Raw genomic sequence first — 23,323 nt, 5'->3', positions numbered from 1 at the left:
CTGCTAGCAAATTCCTTGCCATCTCTAAACAAACAAAAACTTTGCCAAAAGAAGTTGGACACTATCTCAGTGCAGAGTAAATTTGAAAGTGCTACTCTGGAAGCCGAATTAGAGTTGTGGCCTACTCCATTAAATTTACGTCGCTGGCACATACAAACAGGAGCGACTTTCTCTCTTTGTCAGTTGCCTCATCCTAACTCCCATAATGTATTAAAATGGCTGTCCTGTAGCTTTACATCAAGGCAGGTATACTTATCATTAATATGTGAACAGACCAGACAATTCCTTAACAGCAACTAACTAAACACATTTGCTAGCTACAGTATGGCCTAAATAATTTAAGGGGATATTATCAAGGTTGAGATGTGAAAATTAAATTTATGGATATGCAAATAATCCCATATATGGAGATCTAAATATTTCAAGGACTGTAATATAGTTTCCAAAAACCTTGAAATCAGTGAAAATTTTGAACTTCTTTAGAGGTAGAGATCAAATTTGCATCAGCATATGCCGTAAAGTGTTCTGAAGACAGTGTAACTTTAATGCAATAGAGCTACAGCTACAAAACATAAACCAAATAAGTGTACGTAAAATCACTTGATCGAGATACTCTAATAGAGCAGTCACTGTGGGGTAAAAAAATGTTGAAAAGCAATGAGTTCGAACCAAGGACCTGACATCCACATCCTTAACCACTGAACCACTGCTATCTTAACTAATCACCTAACTTATTTTAATGAATATTCTAACTTATAACTAAATGTTGTATATAATTTCATAGATCTACCAATGATCAGTTAAGAGGACACAAGAGGGGTGACCTTATTACACAGGTTTCATTGTGTAACATTATTTTGTATAAGCAACATTAATTTTATGGTGAACACTACACTGTTCTGTGTATACTAGGCTATACTTCAGTTAACAGTGTAACACTTCCAAGATATTCCCCAAGAATGTTTGGTATCCTGTGTTGTGACCTATAGAGAGTTTATTCACTTTATTGCATCAGCAAAAAACTTGTTTTTGCATGCAAAATGATGTTGTAATGTGTTTATTGCTTGTATCATGTTTATATATTAGAGCAGCACAGCATGGAATTTGCTGACATGGCTCACTATTCAATGTACTCAGTTGTCTTGTATACAGTCTATTTCAGGTAGGTTGTCCACATAGGCCAAATGCAAAAAAAGTATCGTTATGAATAATGAAATTTCACGCCAGGCAGATGGCACTAGTTTATAAAATTTTAAGCTACTGATCTCATTGGCTACTTTTAAGCACGTGACTTTAATGCTTTGTTTCCCTAGTCAACCAACCGAAAATAAACTGGAGCAAGATCTAGAGATGATGGGAAATACAAATGGTTAGACAAGTGCACTATAATATTTCCCTGATACAGAATTAATTGCTTAGTATAGGTATGTCTTTTGATTCTGTACTAATGTTTGTAACTACTGCAAATGCTCTACAACTTCCTGCGTATACAGTCTAGAGTGGCAGATCCAGACATTTTAAGGGATGATATCACTTCTCCACATTTTGCCTTCACTGTTAACTCATACCTACAACCTCAGGATATAAGTCACATGATGGGGTGCAGTTTCCAAAACCCAAGTTTATATAATAGACACTGTCAGTAAACTATGAACCTCTTCATGTTAGTTGTTTATTATTTATCTAATTAGTCAAAATGATAGGGTGGCACCAAAAGGCATAGCCTGTGCAAGGGTGCTTCCCCCAACAGTACAACACAAAATCAAGAAAAAACATACACTCAGAGACTCAAAAGCTAAGACTATAAATGGCATGGCAAATAGTTGAAATGTTTATGGTTTCATAGGAGTAGCTGACAGCAGTTGCAGCATTCAGTGTTGGTGACTTAGCTAGTCTATAATATTCACATACAGGTTTTCAATGTAGGTTCCTGGTGGGATAATTAACAAATTCATGACTGCTCTATTAGAGTGTTTCAATCATTTTAGCAGGAGTATCCAACAGCAAAACATTGTTCTGTAAAATCACTACTGGAATGAAAATCCAGTGAAAAAATTTTGAAAACCCTCTGAAATTTTCGAAAAACCCCTGAAAAGTAAAAATTTTAATGGGTGGCCAAGAATTTTCATTACATTTTCACATACTAAACCTATGAAAACCCATTGAAACTTTACCAATGAGATTTTATTTCCCTACCTCCCCATTCCCCCAATTGTAATTATACTCATTAATATGAGGTTATACAATTATGACATTATGCTCCATAAAATTTTCATTGAATATTCATTGATTTGTCCAATGAAAAATACTAAAAGTTTATTGGGATCACAATAAAGTTTTGACTTATTCAAAGTTTTTTTTTGAAAATTTCATTTTTTAATACAAGGACAAATTGTCCAATAGTGAATCTATTTGCATGATGACCTTTAGCTGCATTTTCAATTGGTCAATTTTCCTCTGTAGCTACCTGTTCAGACATGCTTGTTATGGAATTTGCGGAGTGGTGATACTGTGACATGCATGTTTACTGTTTGTGACATCTAGACAAAATAACTTGTTCAAACACGTTTAATTTGTCAATAAAAGACCTGCCTTTGCCATAATAGAAACTATTCAGGAAAGTCTCTTTGAGGAGTACTAGCTAATGGTTTGAAGAAATGGAGAAACTTGAAGAGCAAGTTAAAATACTTAGTAAAAAGGATGAAGAAATCCAGAAAGAACTTACAAAGCATCATGGTGAACCAGAGTCCAAGAGAGCCAAACTTTCATGTGAAAATGAAGAATCTGCTGAGTCCATTATTTCAAATCTTGGACATGTTGCTGAAGATATAACCAGTAGATTTAGCTGTGGAGGAAAATTTGAGCTACCCAACAGCAGTGTAGTGAAGGTGGCTTACAAGACTACAACAACTACTGTCACACAACCCTCTACATCAACTGGGGTCAGTACAGAGATAGATGAGGTGTGGAGTTCAATAGAGTTTCCTGGTACTAGTAAAGCAGCCATGACTAAGCTACTTGATGTGTGTTCAGTTGCCAGTTTTGGGTACAAAGACAAGGATGTTATTGATAAGAACTACCAAGATTCCCTCAAACTAGATTTTGCAACAACATTTCAGATTTTCAATACCCCCATTATTAGAGAGATTGAATCACTTATTCCAAATTGTGCTGGGTTGCAAGCAGAGCTGTACAAATTGAATATTTATACACCTGGTGGCTTTTTCAAACCTCATGTTGACACACCTCGGTCAGGACAGATATTTGGTAGCCTTGTGGTTTGTTTACCAACTCAGTTTAGTGGTGGAGAGTTAGTTGTGCGTCATGAGAAGAAAGAAATGAAATATGACTGGTCTTCACCTGTCTCAGATCCATTCAAAGGTTTGCAGTGGGCTGCATGCATTCTTCAGTGATTTTGAACATGAAGTTCTTCCAGTCACTGAAGGATATTGAGTCACTCTGACATACAATCTCTACTATGGCACTAACCCCAGCAGATCACTGATTGACATAACGACTAATCCTTTCTACAGGACACTTCAAGCAGCAATCCTAAATTTATGACAGATGGAGGTATTCTGGGATTCAAGTGTCACTATTCTTATGTCTTTGATGTTCACTGGGCTGACTTGTTGGCTTTCACTGACAGTGTGACCAAAGCTGACACGCTGAAAAAGTTGGACACACATTCTATACAGCAATTTATATGCCATAATAAGGAAGAGCAAAAAGCTATTTTAGACAAGCTGAAGATTGACAACAACTGTACAGCACATCTTAAATGTCATTCCATCAGTCTTCCCTAGGATGAAAGGCACTGACTTTGTTGTGTTTGAAAGTGCAAAACTATAGAACATTCCAGTTCATGTAAAACCATTATTAGTTAGTGAATTTGATTTTGAATATGGATATGCTCTGAAAAAGTATAATTTTGACTTTCAGGCAGATGTTTATGATGAATATAACGAAAATGTACCAAAAGAATTATCTTGCTGGAAGGATTTATCTTGTTATGAAATTGTTTGAAGATGATGTCTGTAAATACTGTGTGAATGACATAACATGGTGTCAAGATTCAAAGCAACAACAGAATGACAATGATGATGACAATGAACTCGTAAAGACACAGAATGGTCAACCATGTGCAGCAATTGTCCACTATGGAAATTTAAGTGCAGATATATGGTACAAATCTGCAGCTATTTTAATTGGGATTCCACCAAAGTGGAGCATTCGTAATACAGAGCTGTGTGCAGAAGACATTGTAGAAAAATGCTTCATAAATTTAAGCAACAAGTAGAATAATAGTGACAGCAATAACAATGTAGGAAAATTGCAGCCATAAACACAAAACAGTTTAAGTGCTTGTAGTAGTAGAACTAGGTGCACAATGACATGTATAATACTTGTATTTACATGAAAGAATTTTGTGAATATTTCATGATTTAATAAAGTATAGTGCTATATAGTACATATACATAACTCCAATACTTGTCTCTTACTGCATGGTATGACCAGTTAAAAGTTTCTGCATGTTCTAGTTGGTTGTTGGAAAACGTCTACTCATAATGAAAGTAAAAGAACAATTCTGGGTGTCCTTAATAGACAGGTATATAATGGGTACACCATGAGCAGGGTAGTAGGTAGTGATATACAGCAGCTAGGGGGTCTAGGTATTTTACACATTTCAGGACTGAATTTTTTGATGCAGAGTGACAAATATTTAAATCATAGTAACCGATCAGTACTCTACATTGATAGAGCTGCATGTAGGGATTAGTGACGGTCATGAGTTCAGCTATAAGCCTGAACTAAATAAAGTGAGCTTGGAGTTGGTACTGCAGATGCAAGTTTTCATACTCAGCGGAGGATTATTAATAGTACATGTGGTGACTGTTCTATTACAGTATTTGATTGATTGCTCTATTAGAGTATCTCGTTCTTGTGTATATAGAATTTTTTTGGGAAGGATGGGGGTGGGGGCATGTACCCCTTGTCTGGATCTGCCACTGAAAAAAAAGTGTCACTCTGGAAGAAGTGTCCATGTAATGAATCGATTCGCCATATTCATGATGTGTTAAAAATCATGTGCTTATTAGAACATTTTTGGTATGTGTAGATCTGTCGTTTTAGTAGTAGAGTTAGTACAACTGCAGAAGCAATATCTTGGCAGCTGAACAATCATGGACCAAAGCCATTGATTTGCAAACAAAGTTCTCCAGCATTTTTCAAATGCTGGATTATCATTTCTTCCACCTGGAGTGAGTTCTTTGCCTTGCAAAACTACTGAACCCTTTGTAAAAATACATCACCATCTGGATTTATCTTACAAGAAATCTGGTGGGATTGGCTCCTTGCTTTATGGATGCCACAACCTTTCCTATTTGTTGCTTAATGACCTGTAACCCTTTATGTACGATGTGGAATAAGCTCGAGCTCCTTAGGGTAGATAAAAGTTTGTAAACAGAAATTATCAAATAAATTCAGATGCATTATGTATAATTGTAGTATGGATTATAGTAAACTAGTTGGACAATTGTATTTGAGGAGTCAGCTTTGTCATAAAAAACCTACAAATTATTTTTCCATTAAGGTGGCAGTTACCAGCCATGCCATCACACGATTAATGTCTGCAATAATTAATTAAAATGACTATTGTGCATGCAAGTAAGGTCCATGGCTTTGTAACAAGAAAATATTTGTCTGTTTTGTGAATCAAAGAAGACATTCACTTAGGTAAATAGTGTAGAGCCTTTATTTAAGGGGATTCAGTACTTTGCATGAAACTTTGGTGGTATACGTCATTTTTGGTTTTAGTATGGTATGCTAGAGCAAAGATAATAACTATGGCTACAGTGTTACTGCAACTTTCTGCATTATGTGCACTAGTGAGATGTTAGTGGGCTTTAGGTCCCTTTGCAGTGGCCAAAGAACTTCTCCCCATAGCACAGTAGCCAAATTTTTATCACCGGATATGCTGAAACTCCCAATACCTTTACAAGAAACAAGTTTCTCATTCATCAGGGGCACGCGCGATAACATGTATATCGGTATGGCTGTACCTACTGAACAAAATTAACTACATCACATTGGCATTCTTCTGTACACAAAAAAAGGTATTATAAAAAAGCAACCAAGAGACTGCATACATTATCTAGCTATCAATGTCATTACAAAAGATCAAAACACACAATTAGCACATGACTCATTGATGAACTTCATTAATAAACTTCAGCTCATCAGTACTAGCAACATGACCAACGGGGACCTCATAATTCTCAGGACGTCCAGCACTACACATCTTACAGCCGGGACGATATGGCTCATTAAGGAATGTACACTTGGAACAGTTCCAACCATTGGGCTTTTCTGCTTGACCAACTGGATTGGCAGCCATAAAAAGCGGTCCCTCATTAGCAGGTCTCTTTTGTGTCGGAGCCATAGGAAAGACAGGTACTCCCCCTCGTGGACCTCGATTATTTGGTGGTATAAATATATCATCAACTTGATGTTTCTCAACAATTGGATGCCCCCTGAGTTCCATTTGGGGTATGTTAAAGTCATTTCTCTGCGGTGGGATGTCTTTGAAATCATTTCTAGGTTGTGGAGCCCTAGGCTGCTGCTGGAATTGCTGGGATTGAAAAGCTGGTGGTTGCGGTTGTATTACCACAGGTGGATGCTGTTGATCTTGATAGCCTGGTCCACCCATATTAGTATGTTGATAAGAAGGTTGGGGATGATCTTGAAAACGTCTCTGGTGTTGTCCGTCATATGGCTGATGTTGTTGTGCATCATAAAGTGGTTGTTGTCCTGGTTGGTACTGAGCATCATTTTGGGGCAAAGTGACAAACTGATCTCTATTTGATGAGACCTGCTGCCCAAATGTTAACTGCTTTTGATAATTTTCCTCTTGTGCAATCTGCTGCTGTTGTCGTTGAGTGTCTTCCACTTGTTGTTGTCGTTTGTTGAAGAAGTCAGATTTCATGCGTTCCTTCATTCCTTGGATGACAAACAAATAGACTTCTTGGTCAGGACCTCCATCTTTGTAGACTCCGAATTCTCTCAACATACAAGTACTCCTGTCACTGGCCAATTGTTGCTTAATTATCCATCGCTGTACCTCACCAGGTATTTTGTATTTATCTTCAAACTACACAATGAAAATAAACACATATGTACGAGTTTATACAACATGTGTACACACAATGAAATGGATGATATATGAAATTTCATGCTTTAAATAATGACCATATAGGAAGCTGTATTTGTCCTGTATGTACACTACACAGAACTGAAAAAAAGTGATCAGGCCAACCGTTATCTGTGTTGTAGCTGAAGAGACAGATATTTACACTACATGTGCAAAGCACAGGACATGCGAAGCATACTGACCTGGGTGGTGGGGATGGAGGCATGGAAATTTTTGAAAATTTAGCCCTTTAAGATTAAATTTGGAAGACATTCTGACAGAAACTACTAAACTATTAGAGTACCATACTGACTAGTTTATTAGAGTGTATCGATCTTTTGCAGATTTCAAGTAGCTAAAAGGCAAAACCAGACCAGCCAGACCTGCTACTACCCTGTTCCAGGAACAAAGTTAGTGGATATTACGTAGACTAAGTTCAATCTTCTTACAAGTAACTAATCAACTACACTTTGTATAAATATGTAATATGACTATATGACTGACCAGCTTTTCCAGGTTGTCTATTGTATCTTCTTCCTTGGCCTTGATGTAGATGTCGATAGCATTCTCATTGGGGGCACACTGACGCTCTATTGCCACCTTCAACCTGAAGCAAAAGTGATGAACAGCACATATGCACCAAAGTGTAGTCATGTTTAACGATGCTTTTATGTGTATCGCATTGGATTAAAAATACTTTATTTAATGCTCACCCAGTGATCTTCACTTAACAGCACCCAAGTAAAACACTTGGACACCTATGTAATTCATGAGGTGGGTGGGGAGGGTACTGATTTTATGATTTATGATCCTAATTCAGTCTTCTTTTTAAGTTTAAATGTTTCTGTGAGAACATATGCCCCCAAACCTCCCCCCCCCCCCCTCCCTAAAAAAGAGTATGCTTTGCAGAGGTATGCAACTATGCATGTACTGTATATCTGAGGTCTGATCTCTCTTGTGTATGACTGTTGAGTTATTTCATTATGTTAGACACATGCATGTTTAACAAACAAACACTGGTTCTTTACTACTGATACATAACACGGTAAAGACACAGTGACACCCCAGAAACATGTATTTGCATAGGCTTACACTGTAACTTTTGAAATACTTAAGACAAAAAAACGAACTGCCAACTACGTGGTAAATGTAGATATATATGTTAATTGGGCGTACGCACTTGAACTCATCCTTGTCTTCAGCTGGAGCCTCCTCTACTGATTCCTGTCTGTCCATGTCTCCATAATAGTTTATGGCCACATTAAAAATACGTTTGCTTTTGTCTATTTTCTCAATATCCATAGCTTTAATGATGTCATAAGCTGTCTGCAGTTCACATTTGTTAATAGCATCCGCTAGATCAGCAGTAGCAGAATCTAGAAAGATGAATAAGATAAGTTCTCAGTATATGTGACTGCAGAACTACATGACACAGTACACAGTCATGGCATATAGCCAACTACTTAAGACCACATAAACTAAATTATTAGTTTCTCATCCCCGCCTGCATCGCTGTTTTTCTTACCTCATCAAGGATTTTTTGTACTACTGGTAGCTAAGGGATGCCAATTAGCACCTTTTATAGTTGGTACCTTGCTAGAGCAATCTAAGAAAATAGCATTTTGAGTCATTTTAGCTGCCTAATTCAGCTATCTAGTTAGTAAAAAATAAAATAAAAATCTGCCCTCCCGCACTACTATTTTGAGTACAGGAGGATGAAAAACTAATAATTAAGTTTACGTGGCCTAATAAAACCGAATAGGGCTACATTGCTCAAATATTGAAACGGCCTGCTTCAACCAAAGCTGTCATCATACACCACAAACAAATTTTATATGTGTAGAATAAGCTATACAGTACATACAAACATACACAACACAAAAAAGGCCACATAACTTAATTATTATAGTTTCTCAATCACCAATATTTTAAATTGCAATGCAGGCAGGTGGATTTATCATATTAACTAGATGGCTGAATTAGATAGTTAATGTCTAGTTCTCGAGTACTTGTTAAGATCACATGATCCAGCTCACATGATGCATTTGCCATCAGGGAGTGACACAATGAAGGCTATAGAGTTTGATTGGCATAATGAATACTAACATCAGTACTTTAATACAGTGTGTGTATCATTGTTGTTACTTGGAAAAATGTTTAGTCAGTATAAAACATGTCAAACGGGTATGACGAGTAGCTAGTATTCATGAGTACTCAATCATTAACTCTAGAGAGTACTTGAATACTAAAAAACTATGATCGTTTCAGCCTATTTTTAAAGGTATGTTATCTTCTTTTAGAGGGAATCAAAATTACAGAGCCAGACCTGTTGGAATCTTTGTTAGTTATAGTTTAAACCTGGAGCTGTACCAATGTGAACAGTACTCCTAATAACCATCACAATTATGTTCATTAGTTATTGACACATTAGTAACGAAGCTTCAAAACTTCATTAACCCTTCCAAAAGGGTTTATTTGTACATTCGTTCCAGCCCTAGTCCGCACTGGCCTAAATCAGGAGTTTAAAGAGTTTTCATTGCATGAATTAAATTGCATGTACAGTATATAAATCTGTTCCAATACTGATACCATAGGTAACTATACTGAATTTGAAATGGATAACATACTATGATTTATATTGCAACAGTTGTTACATTTATTTTATAAGCATTCTAATAAATTGGTGCTTGTGATGTTTAAACAATAAGACCAATCCATGCTAAGAAAATGTAGACATATTATACTTTCAGTGTTAAAATAGTGCTTAAATTTGATCTACTTACAATGTACCTGAGTTATGTATTTTAAGCATGATTACAGAGCACCATTTTGACTTAATTGAACACTATGGCAGTACTGTGTAGTAGGGTCTTCTCTAAAATGACTGGCGTCTACCAAATTCTGTCGTTAATAACCATCATAGAAATAGTACGTGCAACAGAAAACTCCAGGATGAGTCTTGGCATCAAATTTAACATTAAAATTTACTTAAAAACAAGAAAACACTCACAAAAGCCGAATATTGATATACAATTAAAAAAAAGAAGCCCAAACCCATTGCCTGCCTGAACACAGTCACAAGGCTAGAGACAAAACGAAGCAGTGCGTGGCCACCACTTCACAAACTCACTGGTGGATCGTGCCTTTTCTGGTTCGACAATTATTTGCCCTCTCTTTTCTTTATCTTCAATTACATGGTTGTATTCTTCAGGCAAAGAAACCATACCAGGGTTCCATATTGACACTTTCCTTAGAGGCCACAAAACTATTTTGATGAACTTACTATATAGTATACCATATGAGGGAGTAGATACCTATAGCAGCACTGATAATAATATTGATTAAGACCAGAACATGCTGCTATGCCCCCTTTAAGTGACCTACACTCCTTAATGATTTAGCTGCAATCAGGTGCAGTTTTGCTATTGAAAACAAGACATTGAAACCATCAAAGTTGGGGGTAACTAGTTACTTTGGTAACTAAGTTATGCAACTAATCATTTCTGGAAATCGTGCACCTTAATCTATTGCATAGTTCACTTGAGATAAGTGTATATAGTAAGATCAAGCTACTCTAATAAAACAGTCTTAGCCACAACAAAGCTATGTACACTATAACAAAAAGGTTAACATGCTAGTGCACAGTGGCGTAACTGGACTTTCCCTATTGGTGGGGCACGGCTGAGGTCTCGGCTAGGGCACTGTATATATGCTGCCCCCCCCCCCCCCCCCCCCCACACACACACACACACACAGAGAAAATTTATGAATTTCAATGGCTGCAAAATGGCAGTTTCAGCTACAAAAAAGCATGCATTTAGATTTTATGAAGTAGTTTATATATTTAACCTGTTCAGATTGTAAACAACGTTAGAACAAGACAGTACACTACACCTTATACATGATGAAATACTACAAGGATCTATAAATATGATGATTATAAACTACAAGAACACTAGGAAGACACGTCCTATCAACATCACAATTCTATCATGTGCCCAATTGGCAGGCATTAATTAGAATTGTAGTGATTATTGGGTTCATGACAACTCAATATTAATAAATTGGTGAGTCATTTAGTATAGAATAAGGTTCACTTGTTAGATAATGCAATGACCCATGAAAAGGTGGTGATTGTGGGTTTAATAATCTTCAGTTTGGTTGGGCACTAGCAGGGCCTAGACCCGTTGTAGATATGCCACTGCTAGTGCAATTAAAAATTACTACCGTATACAGCTGTAGCTTCAAACTTTTGAGGTAAAAAACTTTCATGATTTCAACCTGATTTCACGAAATGCAAACTTTTGTGATAAATTTTTTGTGATCATCAATAAATTTTGTGAATTGTAAACGATCACGAGATCGAGAGATACGTGCACAGCTAATTCAGTTGAGCGAGAATGTGTGATGGTTCAGCAGAGCGTTCTTCTTTTACTCGTCCAGCAATGGTGAGAGGATACCATATTTACAATGCTATATGGGAAGCATACATTGGCGAAGAGCTGGCATGCTTGCGCGAAACAGATAATGAGCATGAACACTATGCAGTATCCGTCGTTAAGTCTGCTACTGTAGTTGGACTTCTTCCTAGGAAAATATCTACATTGTGCTCCCTCTTGATTTGGCAAGGTGGATCTATTCGTTGTAGGATTACTGGCCACCAACAATACAGCAGTGATTTACCCCAAGGTGGAATGGAAGTACCTTGTGACCTTCGATTTGAAGGTCGTAAAGAAGAGCTGGAAAAGTTGCAAAAGCTACTGGATTCATTTTGTGGTGAGAATGCACTACTACAAGATGGTACAACTAGCTCAGCAGCAATTCCTAGGCCCAATCCAACTATACGAAACCAGGCAGCAGTTCCTGCAGCAAGCATTATTGTCACTGACTCTGACTCACCAGAGAAGAAAAGACCAAGACTAGCTGATGACATTGAAACTTTAGAAACAGACCTAGAGACAAGTATTCTAAATGGAGAAAAGTTGTCTGACAAAGCTTGTAGAATTATAAAAGCTCAGTTTCTTTATTTGAGGGGACTGCAATCGACACTGCTGCAGTCAAAGAAATTATCCATTATCCTGAAAGAGCAGGTGCAGGTCATACATGATCGTAGTGATCACTGGATTGTAGCTAGTAACGTGGGATGTAAACCTAAAGAAGTGAATGTTTACGATTCAGTCTTCAGCACAGTTCATAAAGAAACACAACAGGTTATTTGTAATTTGTTCAATGCTGGCTCACAGGTCAAGGTTGCTATGAAGCCATTTCACAAGCAGGTGGGAGGAATGGATTGTGGTGTCTTTGTTATTGCAGCTGTTACTGGTCAAGTGTAAACAACAAGACATGTGACCACACTTAGTTACTTGCTTTAAAAATCAAAAATTCACTTTATTTCCAGATCAAGACCAATAACACTACAACAGAACAACATCAATTTAACAATAAATTGTGTAATCAAATAAAATATTGTCTGTACTCATGCATTTAACATATTCATTGTCTTATGATTTCAAAATTCCTAAAATACCTACTTCTTTATTATAATTTGTGGATGATCTTTCAAATAATAGTATAACTCAGTCATCCACTGTGCTCCAATAGGCTTCATGATACTCAGCCTAAGGTCAACAGGATTAACAGTGGAGTTACCAGCAGACCCAATGGAGTGAAGATTTTCTTAGCATACCAATCACGAAATTTTGTCCATAGAAAATCTTTCGCAGGTTTGTTGACACTGACGTCAAGTGGCTGCAACTGGTCCGTGCAGTTTGGGGGTACCATTACATATATTTGGCCTTTAAATTCATCAAAAATCACAAGTGAAGACTGGTTATCCGGTAAGCCCATCTTATTTTTCTTTTGCTGCAAGTATGGTACAATGATCTTGGTGATGTAAAGGAGCATAGTCTCTTCATTGGTGTAGCAGATACGAGCCAGTCCGCAGGAAAATCAACTCCATTGGGATAACACTTAGATGTCATTCCTTCGTACACTAGCTGAACTGGCAGAAAGTCTCCTGTCAAGCTTCCTGCAAACACTGCAGTGATCTGCCTCTTGTCATTTACTCCCTCCAGCTCAACTCGCTTGGATCCCTTCTCAGCCATCGCCCATTGAGAACTGGAACATATTTCATCCCAGTTTGGTCCCAATTGATCACCAGCTCATCAGGCATTTCTTCCATCATTTTGACACCTTTGATGTCTAGTAAAAACTGGCTTTTGACTGCTCCAAAATTGCTTATAGCAAACCTTGCTTTAGTTGTACCTTTCCTCTTCACATAATTCATCTTACTGAGGAAATATTTATTTAGCCCAGCTTTTCTTCAGCTCTCCAATGCTTTCTAACAATGCTGGATCTCTTTTCTGAGATCTGTCTACAGTATAGCTCCAAACTTTCGGGGACAAAAACTTTCGTGATGGCTACTGCAATCACGATTTTTTTCACAAAAAATAATCTGCTTGCATGAGCTGATTACATCACATAATTCATTCTTCATTACTGCATGTAATATGTGAATCGAAGGCACCAAACTAGACCAAAGCGAATATGAGTTTGTACAAGTTCTTCAAGAGTGAATCACCCCTTCCTAGCCCAAATGGTCCTCTGTCAAAATGGGTTCCACCATCAACTATTAAGGCTGCGAACGATAGTGTATCGGCTGTGTTTTCAACAGCAACTGGTAGTAGCACACTGGATGGAAGAAAATGAGGACTGTACAGCAAACAGCTGTTAGGAACAGACAAGGCTACAATAGCCAATTACGCTGTATCTCACGGAACTGCTGCAGCAATAAAGCATTTTAAAGATGAGTTTCCAAACTTGAAGTAGAGCACTGTTAATAACTAGAAGACAGCGATTACTGACGACATGAAGAAAGCACATGGTGAAGGAAATTTTGAGCCTATCACAAAGCTAGAGGGCAAAAAAAACAACTGGAAGGCCATCATACTTTCAGACAAACTGAGCAAACAATTACGGATGTACATACACGCATTGAGTGTAGGCGCAGGGGGAAGTAAACACGCAAGTTGTAATTGCAGCTGCTAAGCCTGAGCGAATTGAGTTGTATTTGCACACAATTGAAGATTAGCTATATGAATGCTGCGCTGTGTTTTGGCATACTTTGTAGGTGGAGAGTGAGCAAGATTACACAAAATTGAATAAAATCTAGATAATTAGACCAGGCAAACTTGATCAATTGTATCTCATCCCCGCCTGCATCCTTTTTACCCCACCGCCTCTAATTTCATTATTACTGTTATCCATCACATGCACACTTAGTTTGATGCTAAGAAGGCTGGCTATTATTTTATAGCACAGCAAATGTCACCTGCACCTCAGAAACGGTGATAAAACGTAAGTATACGTAAAAGGCTTTAGCTAATCTTTATAGTAACATCCAAATTTTTGTGGATGAGAAATAATAAAGTTTTCCTGCCTCTTTTCTCTTTGTTTAGTTGTTTCACACAGCTGTTGAGCTCTTTCTCTTGTCTTCTCTGTACCTGATACTCTCGTTCATGCCATCGTGTCTTCATCAATATAATTGCACATACGGCAATAATCATCTTTGTGTTTACTGCTTAAAAGGCTTTTACATTGTATTTAGTCGCTTACAGCCGTGACACTGATGGATACATCATATTTTAGTTGGTTACAGCTGTGACACTGACGGATGCATACATACATACATACCGAAACCACACGTACTTCTCATCTATGTGGGGGTTACTCAGGCTTAATTTAAAACAAGAGATATAATTATCATGACTGCACAAAAAAGTAACGAAGTAGCCGCGAGGGCTTACACATGTTGGTTAAGTGCAAGGTCTTGCGAACTGCTCACATAAGCTTAAAGAACAGGTCCAATAAACACAAACAAACAGGCAAACAGGTTGTGTAAGCTTGTGAACTAATTGAGTCATAAGCTGTTGACATAAGTAATGGTTTGCTCCTGAAGGTGATAGCAACTGACCAACAGCCTGGATTAAATGACCACTAATTGGTCCTGTTGGTTTTATATATGTGGCTTCATGAATCCCACCAAACTACACAATCTACATGCAAGTACCCTGTACTCCTGATCTTATCTGTTTGCGACCTCGAACATTAGCGAGCCCTCACGACTTCTTTGTCACATTTTTGTGCACTAGCTGTACCGTAGCTATGTGGGAAAATCCCTACTTTGGCATTAAACAGATGGTGAAAACATGCCAATGAAGGGATTTTCCCATATAGCTATGTTGAAGTGTCATTCATCATAACCTATCCCTTGTTCAACTCCTCTGTTGTCACTGGAGCCCTACAGTACTTCATTTTTAAATAACTAAGTATAGGTTAGGAATCTAAACTGAGGCTCTTTATGGTTTTAGAAACCGAGCAAAGTAAGGCTTCTAAAGCATGAAGAGCCGAGGGCGTGGTTCCTAACCGACTTAGAAAATGCAGGCATTATATATATACATATATGGCTATGTAGGTGGAACCATTGTGGGATTGAGTTATATGTTGTTTTGAAATTGTCAGTGTTAAAGGGGCTATGCGCTCAGTTTGTTGACATCGTGAAGCCATTTAAGTTTATGACATAATCATAACAAAACATGAGGTGCGCTATATACACAAACATGTGCACTGTAAAATGGTGTGATTTGTTTTTGCTGGATTTATACAATGATAGTAAGCCAGGTGAGCAAGCTTAGAATGTTTCCTGAGTTGCCTAACATTGTGATGATGATACTAGCTGTGATACAAAAACACAAGTTGTTGTATAGTGTTAATTAGTCCTCAGCTGCTTGTTTATTCCTTTTGCTGCAGTAAAATGTTATCTGTTGGTGACTTTTGACATTCCCTTATGGTTTGACGTCTTTATGTACTAAAATGAAATAAAGTGAAATATTACGTATGGTTTACGATTTCACTGGCAGTAAAATATTAAACGGCTTCATCAAGCGCATAGCCCCTTTAAGACAAGTCATGCAATCAGTAGAGAAGATTAAACATGTTTTCAAATTAAAGCTTGTAGCTAGCTACATTATCGCTGCTTCTGTTTGCTGGTGGACCAACTGAAACAGAGTGATAGCTACTGCGACAATAGAGTTAAAGCTAGCACTACCAAGGGTTCAAAACAGTTTAAAGGAAGTGGTAACAGTGAGTAGATTTGTTGTTGATGGTTAATAATACTCGCTCTGGCGCTAGCTTTCTTTGACCAAGCTAGTACATATGTGATTTCACACCTATAATTAGTCCATTTTCAACAAGGCTAAAGTATGCAGTGCATTTTTGGCTTCTTGTATGGCTTTACTGGGTAACAGCTGTTGATCTCGTATACTTTGGTATAGCAATTAGTGATACGGATTTTCAGAAGCTTCTGGAACCACTCTATTAATTGATCCTTGTTGAATAGCACTGTGACCTCTAATGAAGTTAATATGCTGCAATATTGATGACCTGTTAATTATGACATCATTTGTGCGCCAGTTGTTTTGAGGAGTTAAACTGAACAGCTAAAATGAGAGCTCTTTTGTCACTTTGTGGTGAAGTTTTCTGGCCTTGTAGCCATTAGCAAGTGCTGTATTGCTTCACCACCTAAGTAAACCTAGTTTTCATGTGTGGTAACGTTGATAGTGGTGTTTCCCTTAATCTAACCATCAAGGTTTAAAGTTTAATTGTTGTAATTGATGTTTTCTTTGTACTATTGTTCTGGTAGGGTTCCTTACTGTTCTACCCTTTGTCTTCTGTGCTTTTTAGATTACACGCACAAATGATGTCATATGTGAGCAATTATTTCTACTGCTGCATATTTTTGTCATATTTCATGGTATGAACTACCAACATGGACTGTTTTAAAGAGCAGTGTCAAAAGTTTAAAAAGCTTCATAGCAGCCTCAAACACAATTCAGTATGCTTGAGTACCATGCCCAGAAAGAGAAGGCTAAAATACATTGTAGCCATTGGAAAACATGGTTTCGCGGTTAAAAGCAGGCACCCCACAGAAGCCATAAAGTTAATTGCATACCTTGGTTGCTTATTGAGAATGGGCAATTAACATTCTACAAGAAAGCTAACCTACATGTATTTAGTTATTTTAATAGGGAGTCTGTTTAAAGTATAGTAAAAGCATATTAAACAGGCTGAACACACTGACGTGCGTTAAATAGAACTCCACTATATCTGTTTATGATAGCAAACATACCTACAATGTTACAGTCTAGCTCCCATAATCGGATTGACATAGGTGTGCTTATAAAACGAACAGAGTAGCTCAAGCCCTGTTGGTCTATGGGCTATTAGCCTGTATGTGCTTTGCAGAGCATACATAGCAAATCAATGATCAAAAGTGAGATTTGCAATGCTGAGGTCTATCTGCTAGCAGGTTTCTAGTTAGAAACCATTTTAGTGACCTACAGCAGGTTTTTTCATGGTTTTTAAAAACCTCCTTATCAGCCAAAGATCAAAGTACACAAAGCATAGCATTTTCTAATTCTCTGACATTGCATAAGTATGTAATTTTGGTACACATATACCAGTATTGGAAGTGTCATTAGAGATATGTATCGTTATCAAGTATACATTACCTCACACACATCAATACATACAGTATTACACATACAGTACCAAGTATACACCACCTCACACACATCAATACATACAGTATTACACATACAGTACCAAGTATACACCACCTCACACACATCAATACATACAGTATTACACATACAGTACCAAGTATACATCACCTCACACACACCAATACATACAGTATTACACATACAGTACTGTACATACATACTATCCTAACCAATATTTTCGGAAAATTTCATTTTAGATTGTGGGTGAACCTGTCTCTGGTCTGGACCCCAGGCCTCTCTTGGAGCAGGTCTAGTATCTTGCACTCTTCCAGGAGGAGGAGGATAATCTTGTGGTGGTCTACCACCTGGTGGCATATTCCCAGCATAATATCCACCACCTGGAGGTTGATTATTAGCAAATACTCGATCATCATACTGTGGTTGATTCCTTCCATAGTTGGAAGCTCCACCCCTTTGATCATTTGGAGGGATATTTTGATAGTGTTGATTGACATCTTGAATGCCTGGAGCTGCATTTTGATTCCACCTCTGATCTCGACCGCCATCATCAGAAGGGTAACGACTTTGATCATACATTTGTCCACCATAGGGTTGATTACGTGGAGGAGGTTGATCAAAGCCTGGTCCTCGATCAAAGCCGGGTCTTTGATTAAAATTTGCCCCTTGATTAAAGCCTGGACCTTGATTATAATTTGGTCCTTGATTAAGATACTGTGGTCCTTGATCAAAGTTTGATCTCTGATTAAAGTTTCCTAAAGGAAAAGTGAAATGTAGTTCATTATGTACGTACGTATGTATGTATGTATGTATGTATGTATGTATGTATGTATGTATGTATGTATGTATGTATGTATGTATGTATGTATGTATGTATGTATGTATGTATGTTTGTATGCATGTATGTAAATTAATCACTACTCAATATATGATCTAAGCCATTAGGAAATTAAACATGGACTAGCTCACCTGTTGACATATTGTAGCTCTGCTGCTGTCCTGGAAAAATTTATCATGTACTGATAAACAAAATACAATTATAGCTTCAAATCATGCAATTTTTCCCAAAATATTGGGACAAAATTTAAAAGCAAAAAAAGTCAAATTATTTATTAAGTGTCAAAACCTACATCATAGGAATTCAAGTTAGCACTGAAACAATAAAAAACAGCTGGTACAAGCAGCATACTTGTGTCCCTGCATGATAGCTGAAAACTACCAAGCCAATGCTGAAAGTCATCCCCATCTCTCCAGCTCCTGAACCAAAGTTCCAACCTCAGTCCTTGCTTGCTGATCTGAAACATCTGATCATTGCTTCGCACCAGCGCAGCATCATCAACAGGAGTCTCAAACTGTGGAATCCAAAAAAAAATGAACTAACAGATGCTGAAAACATCAATGATATGACACCACATAATAAAACAAGGAGGGATCAACAGAATGGTAACTAAATGTAATTTGCTATATTTAATTTGCCTTAGAGAGACAAGTCAAAATAGGCATTTGTGGTTTATGTTAACTACCACCCCAAGGATCCTGTCCTGTTTAGATCTTCAAAAATTCCTTTTCATTAATTGGGACATGTACTATACCCACGCATGTCTTGCAAATAGAACTACTACTGGAAAGTTAGTTTGGGAGCTTGATCAGAAATTATACCATGGGCATATGTCAATCAGCAAAACAAACAGCATTGTTCCTACATATGCAAATGTGTATAGAGGTTTTGCAGGAGGTGTTCCAGAGTCATGTGTATGCACACAAAAGCGGATTATCTATGGAATTTTTCATGTAACAAGTGGATAAAGAGTGGAACATTCCACAGTAATTTTTACAGCCAACAAGTAAGAAGTTTTGGAACAGAAATCTGTTTAACAGGTACAATATACCATTGCATAAAGATAAGCCTTTGTAGTGAAACTAATACTGAGGCTTGAGTTGCGAGCTTTCTAATGTATTGGTATTTGCTGTATTCAATCCACTCACAACGTCTTCATTCCTCACAGATGATCTGTGAATGCCCCCTGCAAAACCTCTATAGGCAATGACAATCTTTTCAAGGTTTGGAAAATTTTTGCACCCTCCACACAGAATTTTGTCAAATTTTTGTCTTTTTGTGTTTAGTCTTTGAAGGTGTGACACCCATCAGTAGTTATATACAGCATCACACACTCCCACACTACACACACATTGTCAACATTCTAAAAATATCTGCAAGTCCATATATAAAGTGTAAAGTGATCCCTGTCTTTGTGATATACTGGCTATATAGCATAAAGTTTCTTCCACACAAAAAGTATTAACAAAAAGCCAAGGAAGTGTGGATATATTCATGTAATATGTAATCGTAGTATAAATTCTTCTACAGTTTGAGCATCAATAAAATATTCTCCGTATATTGCTTAACTTCACTATGACTAAATCCAACAATCTTCACTGTACAACTAGCTTTACATGCTAAATTTCATTGCATATAGTTTTTGGAGTGGTTTTGTATATTTCACATTTGAAAGAGTCCAGTACATTTCTAGCTAAGTATATCAACTGTGTGATGATGGTAGTTCCTTGCATCATACATAAACATGTGTTCTAATAACATTTTTTTGTGGCATGATCAGACAATAAAAAAGCTTCACGTATTGTGACATATAACAAGAAATATTACACTAAAGTAGGATTATGACACCTCTACAAATCACGTATGCCCTTCAGCTGCCAAATCACAAATATCAAGTGAACCCGCCCATGCAAATAATTGAAACTGCTTGAAAGCTAGTCTTGAATACGTATTTCTAACAATACAAACACACGGTGATACAATACTAGTTTTTAATCAAGAACTATTGTCCTTCAGAACCCAGTAATAACCTCACAAATCACACTACGGTAATCATGCGTGATGTTTCAAATCTCACAAATCAATTTCAAATCACAAATCAGGTTGAAATGATTTCAAATCATGTACAGACATCGAAGGTGTCACATTCCTCAGTTTTATGGTACTCATGCAGTGCTCCTGAAAATGTAGTCTCATGCTCAGAGTGTCTTTTTCGGTGTGTCTTTTTCGGTGTGCCCCCCTCCAAATACAAAAGGGAAAAAGCAGTCTGGGAACATGCACAAAACTACTGAACATGTACCGTATACGTAAAAAGTTATGAGGTAGAAAACTTTTGTAGATGAGCAACTATGGCAAGATTCGGAGGAAAATTTTTGTAGCTAGGCAGTTACAATAGTTAATGCATAATTGCTGGATACAGAGGAAAATTTTTGTAGGTGAAAGCTGATCTACGAAAATTTTCCACCTCAAAAATTTTTACGTATACAGTAAATGGAATAAAATTTCTCAGTAACCCAAATATGTGTGTTATCTTGACAAACGGCTACAGCACAATCACAAACCTGATGATAGTCATGCCTAATCACAACACACAGTCTACACTAAACATTATGCAGTCATAACAGTATGAAAGACCGTCTCGTGCATGACAGATACAGTATGGTTTCTAGACAGTCTTCAACACCACAAGTTACACTCCAATTAAATTGTAACGTCATTAACACGAATACTTACCGGTTGTTGGTAATTTTGTCCCCGACACGACAACACCACTCGGCCTCTGTTTACAAAAATTTCTACCAGTGCGTCCTGTCTTCCAAAATGATCCATCCATCTGTCGTTCAAATCATCCCAACGACGCAGTTGTGCGTAAATCTGAGGCCTTCTATAATCCGCCATTTTCAAGGGAATTACCCTTAGTCTTGCCACCTTTAACGCATGCGCCACATTCATAGTGCCATGTTTATAATTACTATTGTGGACTGACCAAAAATTCCATCCGTATATAAGGAGGTCACGCGCTATAATCATGAGCAGTCCGCCCAGTAAGAAACAAAAGATGAGTGCGTCTACGGAGATCAAGTATACGCAGATCTTTATTAACAACGAATGGTGCAATTCCGTCAGTGGAAAGACCTTCACAAACATTAATCCTTCTACAGGAGAGAAAGTATGCGAAGTACAAGAAGGAGATAAAGCTGATGTTGATAAGGCCGTGAAAGCCGCTAAGGAAGCATTTCGTTGGAATAGTCCCTGGCGCAAGTTGGATGCTTCAGAGCGTGGGCGACTGTTGAACAAGCTGGCCGATCTTATCGAGAGAGACCGCGAGTATCTAGCTCGTCTTGAGACACTGGATAACGGAAAGCCGTACAAGGATTCGTATAACATAGATCTAGACCTTACTCTCAAATGCTACAGGTACTATGCTGGCTGGGCTGATAAGATACATGGAAAGACAATTCCTGTGGATGGGCCTTACATGAGCATGACCAGGCTGGAACCAGTTGGAGTTTGTGGCCAAATCATTCCATGGAATTTCCCTCTCCTGATGCAAGCTTGGAAGTTGGGACCAGCACTGTGTGCCGGAAATGTGGTTGTACTGAAACCTGCTGAGCAGACACCGCTCACAGCTCTCTACGTTGGATCACTAATTAAGGAAGCTGGATTTCCACCTGGTGTAGTCAATGTTGTTCCTGGGTATGGTCCCACTGCTGGTGCTGCTATATCTGGCCACCCCGATGTTGACAAAGTTGCATTTACTGGCTCTACAGAGGTCGGCCACCTCATTCAACAAGCTGCGGGAGCTACCAACTTGAAGAGGATCACTCTTGAGCTTGGGGGAAAGAGCCCCAACGTTATTTTCGCGGATGCTGACCTTGATACAGCAGTAGAGATGAGCCACTTTGCTTTGTTCTTCAACCAGGGGCAGTGCTGCTGTGCAGGATCTCGTACATTTGTGGAAGAGAGCATTTATGATGAGTTTGTACGAAGAAGCGTCGAGAGAGCCAAGAAGCGCAAAGTTGGTGACCCATTTGATGACCAGAATGAACAAGGTGCTCAGGTCGATCAAGAGCAGTTTGACAAGATCATGGATCTTATTGAAAGTGGGAAAAAAGAAGGAGCTAACCTGCAGTGTGGTGGAAAGCGCTCTGGTGATAAAGGCTTTTTCATTGAGCCCACTGTTTTCAGTGATGTCCAAGATGATATGAGAATTGCACAAGAAGAAATATTTGGGCCGGTCATGCAGATCATGAAATTCAAGGATGTTGATGAGCTGATTGAACGTGCCAACAAAACCATCTATGGCTTAGCAGCCTCTGTCTTTACTGCAAGTATCGACAAAGCAATGACAGTAGCTCATGGGATCAGGGCTGGCACGGTCTGGGTAAATTGCTATGATGTTCTTCAAGCCCAAGTACCTTTCGGAGGCTTCAAGCAATCTGGCAATGGTCGCGAGTTAGGAGAATATGGGCTGCAACAATATTCCGAGGTGAAGACGATCACCATCAAGATCCCTGAGAAGAACTCTTAAGAGTCTCTATATCCCCTGATCATGAAAAACTACCGTTTTTGTTACATTTTAATTTGTAGGTTCGACATGTGTAAACTTTTTAGGTTACAATATTATGTCAAAATAACCTTTTAATTATTATCTGAGGGTGGCGCTTGTGTGTATTGTAGCCACGCTTAGTAAGGGGCGTTGGTACGTGGTGTTTA

The 23,323-nt window shown here is 38.0% G+C and overlaps 3 protein-coding genes across 3 annotated transcripts; 2 read left to right on the top strand and 1 right to left on the bottom strand.

The window, feature by feature from the left end:
* The first annotated feature begins 2,657 nt into the window (after positions 1 to 2,657).
* LOC136264878 (uncharacterized) lies at positions 2,658 to 3,413 on the top strand. The gene has a single exon (XM_066059642.1). It carries the CDS (start codon positions 2,658 to 2,660, stop codon positions 3,411 to 3,413), a length of 756 nt encoding a protein of 251 aa, XP_065915714.1.
* Positions 3,414 to 6,066: 2,653 nt separating this feature from the next.
* LOC136265091 (mediator of RNA polymerase II transcription subunit 12-like) lies at positions 6,067 to 21,554 on the bottom strand. The gene is made up of 7 exons (XM_066059880.1): positions 21,341 to 21,554; positions 18,959 to 19,121; positions 18,739 to 18,768; positions 17,982 to 18,524; positions 8,370 to 8,565; positions 7,694 to 7,796; positions 6,067 to 7,150 (listed from the first exon to the last, which is right to left on the bottom strand). Exons 1-7 carry the CDS (start codon positions 21,503 to 21,505, stop codon positions 6,206 to 6,208), a joined length of 2,145 nt encoding a protein of 714 aa, XP_065915952.1. The 5' UTR covers positions 21,506 to 21,554; the 3' UTR covers positions 6,067 to 6,205.
* Positions 21,555 to 21,565: 11 nt separating this feature from the next.
* LOC136265092 (aldehyde dehydrogenase, mitochondrial-like) lies at positions 21,566 to 23,244 on the top strand. The gene has a single exon (XM_066059881.1). The coding sequence runs from the start codon at positions 21,636 to 21,638 to the stop codon at positions 23,136 to 23,138; it is 1,503 nt and encodes a 500-aa protein (XP_065915953.1). The 5' UTR covers positions 21,566 to 21,635; the 3' UTR covers positions 23,139 to 23,244.
* The last annotated feature ends 79 nt before the right edge of the window (positions 23,245 to 23,323 follow it).

Source organism: Dysidea avara, chromosome 8 (assembly GCF_963678975.1).
Source record: "Dysidea avara chromosome 8, odDysAvar1.4, whole genome shotgun sequence".
Classification (NCBI taxonomy): Eukaryota; Metazoa; Porifera; class Demospongiae; order Dictyoceratida; family Dysideidae; genus Dysidea; species Dysidea avara.
This window is presented reverse-complemented; position numbering and strand designations above follow the sequence as displayed.

Excerpts from the sequence above, each read along its gene's own strand:
- LOC136265092 (XM_066059881.1), top strand. The coding sequence starts at position 21,636 with ATGAGCAGTCCGCCCAGTAAGAAACAAAAGATGAGTGCGTCTACGGAG.
- LOC136265091 (XM_066059880.1), bottom strand. The coding sequence starts at position 21,505 with ATGGCGGATTATAGAAGGCCTCAGATTTACGCACAACTGCGTCGTTGG. Across the intron at positions 18,769-18,958 it reads GCTATCATGCAGGGACACAA|GACAGCAGCAGAGCTACAAT; the intron begins GTATGCTGCTTG and ends AAATTTTTCCAG. Across the intron at positions 18,525-18,738 it reads GAGCTACAATATGTCAACAG|GAAACTTTAATCAGAGATCA; the intron begins GTGAGCTAGTCC and ends CTTTTCCTTTAG.
- LOC136264878 (XM_066059642.1), top strand. The coding sequence starts at position 2,658 with ATGGAGAAACTTGAAGAGCAAGTTAAAATACTTAGTAAAAAGGATGAA.